At 49.6% G+C, this 9,845-nt stretch overlaps 1 protein-coding gene across 1 annotated transcript in view; it reads right to left on the bottom strand.

Moving 5' to 3' along the window:
• Positions 1 to 376: 376 nt before the first annotated feature.
• Positions 377 to 9,845, bottom strand: part of TSEN54 (tRNA splicing endonuclease subunit 54) — a 15,173-nt gene continuing 5,704 nt past the window's right edge. Inside the window, 6 exon segments of the mRNA XM_006018266.3 lie at positions 377 to 2,008; positions 3,788 to 3,904; positions 4,777 to 4,837; positions 5,389 to 6,038; positions 8,818 to 8,916; positions 9,773 to 9,825. Coding sequence (XP_006018328.2) covers positions 1,858 to 2,008; positions 3,788 to 3,904; positions 4,777 to 4,837; positions 5,389 to 6,038; positions 8,818 to 8,916; positions 9,773 to 9,825 — 1,131 coding nt within the window. The 3' untranslated portion in view covers positions 377 to 1,857.

Below are 9,845 nucleotides of genomic sequence, written 5' to 3'. Positions count from 1 at the left end.
AGTCTGGCAGGCGGAAGGCAGAGAAAAAACATATTCCTTTCCAGCAGTTACAAAGGGGTATGTTAAGGTATCTATATAGCAGCCCAGACCGTTGGCTGATGATCTAACAAGCACAGAGCCACATAAACCAATGAGGGCAAGACACCCTGACCTTTTGGTGTGGTATCCAAGACACCACACAAGGAAGATGTGCCATGCTGACAACATCCCAGCCATAGATAGCATCAGCAGGCCAATCACCAGACACAGACTCGTAGCAACTCTCTGCCTATGTTCAGTAACAGTGTGGTTCCTCATGCGGCTGTCTCAGAGGACAAGGCACTGCTGACAATTTTCCTTCAAAGGACAATGAAATAACCACGCTCAGAAGCTTGCATAGTTGGACAAGGCTCTTTTAATACTTTAGCCTTTAAATCTCCTCCGGCAAAAATAACAACAAATCATCCAAATAGAGGTTATCAAATAAAATGCATCTAAAATATTTTCTATAACACTTCTGAAGAAAGCTGCACCCTGAGCCTAACAGCGCTGAGTCCTTTTATCCACAAAGCAGGATTTTCTGGCACTAGTCACGCTGGCATTTCTGCACAGAGGTTAAAGCATGTTTGGCACCCAAATATCCAGGTGGAGAGTCCTGATCCCCATGATGAGGCCTGGGATTAATTCAAAGATATGGAAGAGTGGTTCTCAGCCTGGAATGCAAAAGCCAGAGAACTACATGGCTTATGAAGGATCTGGGAGTCTTACATGAGCTCATCTTGCTTGAGAGAGAAACATCCACCTGCATTAGGAAAGATGACATCAAATGGAAACAGAGGGCCAACCTACCAAGGTTGTTAGATGTGTTGACATCAGGTGCTGATGTTCATGCTGTAGCTTTGACATGGATCATTGCAACACGGCATCATCCCATTTTAATGCAAACATTACAGTACAACATTAGGACATCCCTCCAAAGTGCCTTAGGGCTTTTTGTGATACCTTTGGTTCACAAAATGCTTCCCTTGTCTCTGCAGGGTTGAGATCCCTGGTACTGACAGGCACAGGACTGCAGTCTCCTGCCATCATATATATGCCACAGCAAAGCTGGATTCATTATTCCTGTGGCAGAGGTTTATTGCAGTGACTTAGTTCTTTTTACACCAAATGACAACTAAGGATTTTATCTGATGGGCATCTACGCAGCTGAGTGACAGAGCCTTGCTAGTCCAGTACTGACCTCATTAACTTATGCCGAGTCTGACTGACAGCCAAGAGTGATTCTCAAACCATTCAGCCTGGTTGCCTTCACACACTGGCCTACGTCAGTGGCTCTCAAAATACGATGTGGGTCATTAGTGAAGCTTGTTCTAATGGTCCATGGGAACAGCAAAATATATCTGGGGGACACAAGAGGAAGTGGTCCAGGGCATGGGCAGAGCAGGAGGACCAGTGGCTTAAAGAACAAAACAGTGTGTGCTCCCATCAGGAAACGCCCAGCTAAGCTGTACAGAGATGGCGCTTGGCTGTTTGAATTATATTTGGCTTTTATGAATGAGTCAGCCCCTGGGTGGCTGAAGTCTGGAGCAATGGGTTAAGTATCTCCTCATTCTGCAAGTTAATTGGTTATCAGAGCTTCTGTGTGGTATAACCATTGGCTACATGTAGGGGGTGCACACAGGTGCAGGTGCACCCACTGAGATTAGCAGTGCACCCGACAGAAGCACCGCCGATGCTGCCGGTGGCACCTGTGGGCAGTCACCACTCACCACGCCCCGCCCCACGTCGTTCACCAGTATAACATTCCATGAATCAAGGGATCAGGTCCTGAGTAGTTCCTCCTTTTGCCAAAAGCCACTTCTCCAAGAGACTGCAGCTTCAGTGATAAACATCAACCGGGAGCTTGAATTCCTTGAATGAGTAAAAAGTAACATCTCCATTGTCCACCAAGGCAAAGACCACAGGGACATCCTGGCTCTGGTAGGCCAGCTGCTTCACTGCTCGCAAGGATGGGATCTGCTCATCAAACCTGGAAAGGGAAGGGAAGAAATACTGTCTTTCAAAGTGTAGAAATGGAAGACTTCATGGGGAACTTCTGAGACTCAGAGATCAGCAAAGGCACATCAATCCTAGCACTAAGGTGGCCCTCACATCTACCAGGGCATCCTCAAGAGAAGATGGTCATAAAGTCTTTTTCTAACTTTTAAAGCCTAACACTGAACCTCTCTGAATCTAAGTAGGCAGGCCACCAGGGCATACAAGAACTACTCCCCTGTGCTGAAGATAAGTGTAGCTGCAGGTTGCTCCATGCTCTGCCAATTAATTGCAGCTCATGGGCTCTTGGCAAATGACCAGATGAATAAAGTTTGACTTCCGTTGTGTGGGACAGATATCCAGGCTGGCAGGCTCAAAATCTGGCTAGCATTTTTCTCCCTTGTGGTTGTCTGCAGAGTCTATCTGTTCTTCAATAGCGCTGTACAAGTTCTCACAGCAGGGATTGCAATGCTAACTCATAAGTGCTTGAGTACTGGACCAGCTGCACTGGTTCCTTGCCTGCACCTGTGATGTATTTCTGCTGTGACTGCACACAGCAGAGGAGCAACAGGTTAAAGTGTCAGTGTTAAGAGATATGGGCCCCTGACCGGTATTCACTTTAAGCGATGAGATCTAATCTGTGATCCTAACAATCTCACTTCCTGCCATGTCATACACATGCCTGGCAGGATGTGCAATTTTTGGATTGGGGATTAGATCTCAATCACATCTTACTTGCTGGTGAAGGGGGAGTCCAAGATAATGACACTGGGCTCCCCCTGCACCAGCAAAATGAAACTGAGATGTCTACAATAAGCTGACTGGGGGCTGGGAACCAAACTGGTCCCCAGCCCCAGCCAACAATCAGTTGATTGTCAAAACCCCAGCTGGGGGGCACAGGGACTCCAGAATCAGGCTGCTAAAGCCCAATCCAGGGCACCCTGTGTGCTGGGGATGAGTAGAAATACATGTCCTGCTCAGCTGGGCAGCACGTGCAGTTTTACAGCTCCCAGTGCAGAGGGAGCCTGGTGCCAGGGTCCCCATGTGCCAGAAGCTATAAAATCATGCATGCCATCCAGCTAGATGACCCACAGGGTTTTGACAAATCCTAGTGAGCAGGCAGCCCAGCACTGGGCTCCTGCAGCCCAAGGCCAGGGTTTCTGTATGCCAGGAGCTATAAAACCATGTATGCCATCCAGCTGGGTGGTACACGGTGTTTTGACAGGTCCTCGGCATGGGTGGCAACATTCAATTTAAGGCAGGATACAAACAAGACAAAGTTATTCCACATTGTACACAGAATAACTTTGCAGCTCATTTACTCTGTTATCACACCTTAAAACTGACTTGCATGTGTGGCTGGGTTACTAATTAAGGTGCGATTAACCTGTTACCACTTCTTGAATTGTAACATGCATCAGAGGCCATAGGGACTGAACTATGCACCAGTTAAGCAACTGAGTGTCATATTCTAGTGCTAGAGGCAGTGCTGGCAACTACCGTCCTGAAGCAAAGCAGCAGCTAGCACAGTAGAATCAGAACATAACCCTGCTGCCCCAAGCCTGCAATGAGCTCTGGGCAAGATACCCCTGGCCCCATATGGAGCCCCACAAAAGTCCAAACAAGCTCTATACAGACTGAGGGATCTGCTGCACTGAGCTCATGGCTGACCCAGGGCCTAGGACAGTATCCTGAGCCTGCCACAGCATCAGCCAGTTCTTTCTTGTACTTTAAATTCAGGCACATAGTTGTATTTGTTCACAAGAGCCCATACCTCCGAACGCACATCCTGGCATAAGGCTTCCCAGGGTCATTTTTCTTAAAGGTGGCAACAGCATCTGCCTGGTACACATCAAAGTCTATCTTCATATCCTTGGTGTCCTCCTGCAGCCTGTAGATGATTGGATAAGCAGGAACCAAATGACACACTGCAGGAGTCTGCACCACGCATGGAAGCAAAGAGAAAAAGGCCTCAGGTCTGTCTAGCTTCAGCCCCTTAACACTCCCTTAGTCCTCCAGAGCCATTCAGAATCTTCCTTCTGCAAAACAGCCACCTGTGGGGTCTGCGAAGCTTCCCATCTTTCCTGATGCCAGACCTGGTCTGCAATAGGCCAGCTCATACCTTGCTCTCTTTCTGTTGCCTTCGTTGTAGGCATCCAAAGCAGCAGAGACTTATATGCTGATTATGCTGCTGGGACACTTGTCTGCATCACCCCACTGGGGAAAGATATTGGTGAAAAACCCTGCTTTGCCCTATGGTCCCATGCAAAAGCCCCAGACAGCCTCTCCCAGACAGGAATGCAGCTGGAAGTCCTGGGGATTAGATATTTAAATCTTAATCAACTGCTGCAGCTGGGTGGGAAGCATCATTGCAGGGACACAACACACCCTAATGAAGCGCTCAGCTTTAGGTAAATACAGGCAACTAGACCGCTGGACAAGGCTCACAGGAGTCAATGCAGAGTGGAATTCAAGATGTGAAGGGTTTGCTACAGCACAGTGCACTTTGCCCAAGCATTGTAATAAGAGCTAACACAACCAAGTGATAATCAGCCTGGAGCATATGTGCTGTGTTGCTGCATTCTGCAGCAGACACGCAGAGTTTCAGCTACATACCAGCCCTTCATAAGGCATCTGGTACACTAGACAGCTCCCAAGTCACTATGGAGAACATCTTTCAGACCCCACAAGGAGAGACAAGACGTTATGTTCAGTCAGACCTGCGCATGCTAGAATCTCCTAGCTGTCATGATTGATACTAACCAGGAGGCTCCATCCAGGATGTGGGAGGGCTGTAGCACACTGATCTGTTGGAGGACAGCAGCTGGGGGAGAACGAACAGGAAAAGATCAGATTGTTCAGTTCTGTCTGCGAGGACTTCTCTATGCTTCCTTCTAGCTCAGTCCAAGCCAGGAACCACCTGCCTCCAGCACCCCTGTCGGCATCTCCAAGACCTCTTTTTGATATGTCAGAGGCTTTTACTCCCACATCTATTCCCCTTAACTTGCTGCTGTTTCAGCACTGGCAAGGATAGCCCAACTCTTTTCCCCTTGCTGCTAGAGAAAAGAGCAGCTTCATGGGTCACAGAAGGAGAGATGGCAAATTCCATCCACCATTGCCCCTGGCCTGTATGGGCTACTTTGGTGCTTGGTTCACCCGGATCCACACAATGGGGCTTTCACCACTCAGGAAACTCCTCGTGTTCACAGCTAAGCCAGGTGTTCAGGAGAGCTTTCCCTTCTCTCCGCTCCATGCCATTACTGCCACCTCCTGGCCGATGCTGAACCTTCCCCGCACTGTCTATCTATGTTAATCATGTGGTCCCACTGGGGCCCTGCCATCCTACATTTAGTTGCTTTCTCCTAAATCAGGTACCTGACGAGGCAACTTCATCCGGCTTCACCAGCGGGGTGACTGCCTGATCCCACAGGTGTGATGGCCGTCTCCTCGCCCTCTGCTGCCTCCTCTGCTTCAGGAGCAACTTGTACTCCTGCCAGTTGGAGCAACACCTCACCTCCTTGTCTGCATTGATGCTATTTTTGTACCGGCTCTCCCTTTCCCGCTGCTCCCGCTCTTTCTGCGACAGCTTCTCATGCTTCTGGTTGATCAGCTGACGCCAATGGGTGGCATCCACTTCCTGGACTGCCACATTCTCTGGGAGAAGCCTCTTGTCAGGCTGGGGCAGGAAGGTGCATGGATGGTCAGATGCCATGTTGGGGAAGATGATTCTGGAGAAGTCCCAGCGGGATGAGAGGGCACCATCATAGCTCTCCTCAGCAGCCTCACTTGAGTCTCCAGCCTTATCCTGGCACTGGCTGGGAGATGCACTGTGTTGTGTGATTTCAGCAGGGACTTGGGCTGAATCCCCCGTTTCAACGCCAGTATCTGACTCTTTAGACTTCCCTGACAAACAGCTCCCATCGGAGGCTTGGTGGCTGGGCTTTCTCTGGACCTCACTGGCCTTTTCCAGGGTCTCTTCAGCTTCCAGAGGGTCTCCCAATGCTTTTTGCTTCTTGTCTAGTACCCTAAAAACAAGAATAGGAGTGGGGCAGTGTGGAAGGGACCGTTCATAGTCAGAATTTTGCTCCCACAAAGCCCTTACTCAAATCTTGCCCTCTCTACAGATAATGGAAACAAAGTTGGGTCTCATGAGCAAGAGAAAAAAAAACAATGGGCAATTAGTACACATGCTTGTGTCACAGCACCAGGCACTTTTAAAGGCACCTGGCACTGCAGCACATACATTTGTATAAACGGCGAAATATGCATCAGCACTGAGAAAAGAGTGGCAGCACACTTTTTAACTAAAACACATCAAAGGTGTTTTATTTCAAAGTACACCACCACCATTTTCTGTGCGCTGACATGCATTTCGCGGCTTATACAACTGCATGCGATGCAGCACAGGGCACATCAGTTCTCATGGGGAGCAGACTCAAGTAATCGCGTTGGCGCCGCATCAGATCTCCAGCGCATCACAGCGTGAAAAGATATGTATAAATGCCCTGTGGTATCAGTAGCCCACGCAAGCAGTTGTGTATCTTCTGCACTATAGTAAGATATTTCCTGTTCTGAAGTACTCTGTTGCACTTTGGCACTTCCAAAATGCTGGCCAAAGTCAAACAGGAGTAGCAAACACAGTGCTAAACATGCCACACAGCTCTGTAAATGCTCCGCCGAGGCCCCAAACCTATTCCAGTTTTGGTTCCCAACCAAAATTTTCATTGCCCCTCTGTCCTGCCCTGTAGGACCCACCCACACCTCCACTCCTCCAGGCTTGGCCCCCCCTGGGCAGATGCTAACAAATGAAACAGTGGGATGGAGTAGGTTTACATACAGTTAGAAAATCCAATGGGAATAAAACTGAAAGTACCAAACTGGTGTCATTTGTCATTTCCAAATGATCTGATCTCAGGTGCCTAGAAGTGTGAATCTACTACAAAAACGTGCATTTTGCCTCCTGCATCTTTCTTAAACTTCACCATAATCCACAGGGCATTGACATATTTGGGGTGTCTTCTCTGATAGGGGTGCCCTGTAGGGCTGTGCAAAGCTTTGGGTGGCAATTGGATTTGAAAGAGATTTGGACAGATTCGGTGGCCAAATCTCTGAATCAAATCAGGGGACCAATTAAAAGGTCTGAATCAATTCAAAGCTCTCCAAATCTTCGGAAAAGTTTTGGAGAGCTGTGATGATTCGGGCAGTCCCCAGTGGCTGCAGCAGGGAGCTGCAGCCAACTCTGAGCCGCTAAGTACTAGGGACAGGGCAGGAGGGGGTTTGGGGAGGGGACCATGGGGGTACCCCTGCCAGCCCCCCCAACTCCCACCCACTTCCCCAGCCCCCCCCACGGCTGCTCCCGCCCACCCCAGCTCCCAGTGTTTAAAAAAAAAAGCCCCGGAGCTCACCAGGTGCCGCCAGGTGTGGGGGGGTGCCCCCCGACTCCCCCAACTTCCCCAGCCCTTCTACGGGTGCCCTACATGGGACAGCTCCAGCCCTTTACGGAAAAAAACCCCAATAAAAGCCCCAGGACTCTCCGCTCCGGCAGCAGCCTCAGGGGGCTTGTGCAGAGCCCTCCCACATGGCGTGGGGCAGCGGGGATCGTCCCCCACCCAGTAGGAACAGGACCAGTGAGTCGGGGGGGGGGGGGGGTTTTTAAGGGGCCGAAACAGGGGGGGGGGGGGTGTTCTTAAAGGGCCAGAACCATGGTGGGTGGGACAGCCATGAGACGGGCTGGGACAGCAGGGGCAGCACCCGCTGAACTGGGGCTTTTCTTTTTTTAACAAGTGCTGGGAGCTGGGGAGGGCAGCCATTGCCGGGCTGTGGGAGATGGGCCTGGCCTGGCTGATTTGGAGATTTGGCTGAATCGATTCAGGAGTGATTCAAATCAACAAATCGGATCACTGTCCCCCGAATCGGCCAAATCCAAATCCGAAGTGAATACTAGCCGTTTCGCACAGGCCGAGTGCCCTGGGCTGACCTGTCTGTCATCGTCCATTTCTGAGACAGTGCTGCCACCTGCTGGAAGCTCTGTTAATTATTAATAGTAATAATGTATTTTATTATTTGTGCTCAGGTAGCACCCAGGGACCTCATAGATGGGCTAGGGCTTATTGTGCTAGGAGTTGTACAAGCATAAAACAGAAAACCTAGTCTTTGTCATGAACAGCTTAACCACATCTGACACAGCACCAATTTCCTTCTCATATAGTGATTCTTTCCATTCGGGGATTGCAGAGATCTTCCTTTATGTTAGTATCAGCACACAGGCCTCAGGGATAATCTACCCCCGGTGAAGAGTACAAGGTGGTGAGGGACAATTTTTGCAAAGGGTCCGCTAAGAACCCAGCAATGCTTGGGCAGAACTGACACACCACTGCTTCACCTGGGGAGGAAGGAACAGGAAATGTTGTCCCAATACAGCTACGTAGGAGACAGATGGGTCAGGGCCTGGGATACACTGGAGGAAAAGATAGGATGGTGGGGGGGGAAGAGAGTGAAAGACAGAAAGAGAGCATGCAATGTAAAAAGGATGAATGGATATTACTAAACTGTAAATGATGGGTTGTGAACTGATCCAGAATTCAGTTTTGTTCCAGATAACTGACTGGCCCTCTGGACACCTGACAGCTGTTCCCCCATGCATGATGGTTGGCTCGACGATCAATATTCAGCACCTTGCAGAGGCTGGGGGCTATGCCTGTTTCTTGCCCTTAGAGGCAACGGGCTACAAACATGTTTAGCATGGACCGAAGTGTGAAAAATGGTCTGTCTGTAAGGCAAGCCACCGGGGGCCATCTCCCTTACCGAGGGCTAGAGCTTCTCCTCCTCTTGCGATGGTGTTTCCCAGAGCTCTTGCAGTGACTGTCGAGGTTCAGCTGCCTCTCATACCAGGATGGGACCACGCTGCAATGAGACAGGCAGAGAAAAAGAGTGTGAATGTGTGTGGGGGAGGAGGAAGGGTGTTAGCAAATCCTTCCAGCTCAGACACGCAGCGAAACTAAGCAATCAAAACCTCTTCCTGGGCCTGGAAACAGTAGGCAAGAGCAAGGCAAAATCAGCAGCCCTTTGCTTGCAGTTGCTTGCCCTCTCCCTTTAATTCATGCACCCAATTCACATCAGTCATCATAGGAGCTGAACAGTAAGAGTTTGCAGTGTCATTTCCGGCTAGTAACCTTCCCAGGGCTAGAATGCAAGGCACCATTAGAGGCCACTTTACTTACACATCCCTGCAGCCTGCTGGCCCAGAGGGTCTGGAGGCTCAAACAGGGAAAAGCTTAGAAGGACTTAGGGCTAAGGGGGAAGAGTTGAAGTTGAAGGACCATGGAGGACCTTGACTGAGCCTGGCAGGGGAGAGTGCAGGCAGATCTTCATTACTATTGTTGTTTGCATTGCAGTAAGACCCCACTGTGCCCCACGCTGCATGAACACAACAAAACAAGTCCCCAAGGAGTTCATGATCCAAGTACTGCAGGTCCTAGTAAATGCTGTCTCATAATATCATTGTTGCCATGATTACTTGTGCTTAGAGATCCCAAATGAGATCAGGGCCCCCTTGGCTAGGCATTGCATACAGAAAGTTAAGAGAGAGCCCATGCCCCCAACCAGTAATGTCCTATTAGACAAGACTAAGATCAAGAATCCCAGGGAGAGATGAAGTGACTTGTCCAAAGTCATGGAGCAAATGAGTAGCAAAAACCAAAATAGGGACCTGCTGAAAGAAAGCAGGGGAACAGCATAATGGAAAGAACAAACTGGTTACCTGGGGTGGAATCTCAGCACAATGTAACCCAGTCTCTTCAAGTGGCTGAACACCTTCAAAGGAGAGCAGGAAT

Source organism: Alligator sinensis, unplaced genomic scaffold (assembly GCF_000455745.1).
Source record: "Alligator sinensis unplaced genomic scaffold, ASM45574v1 scaffold400_1, whole genome shotgun sequence".
Classification (NCBI taxonomy): Eukaryota; Metazoa; Chordata; order Crocodylia; family Alligatoridae; genus Alligator; species Alligator sinensis.
This window is presented reverse-complemented; position numbering and strand designations above follow the sequence as displayed.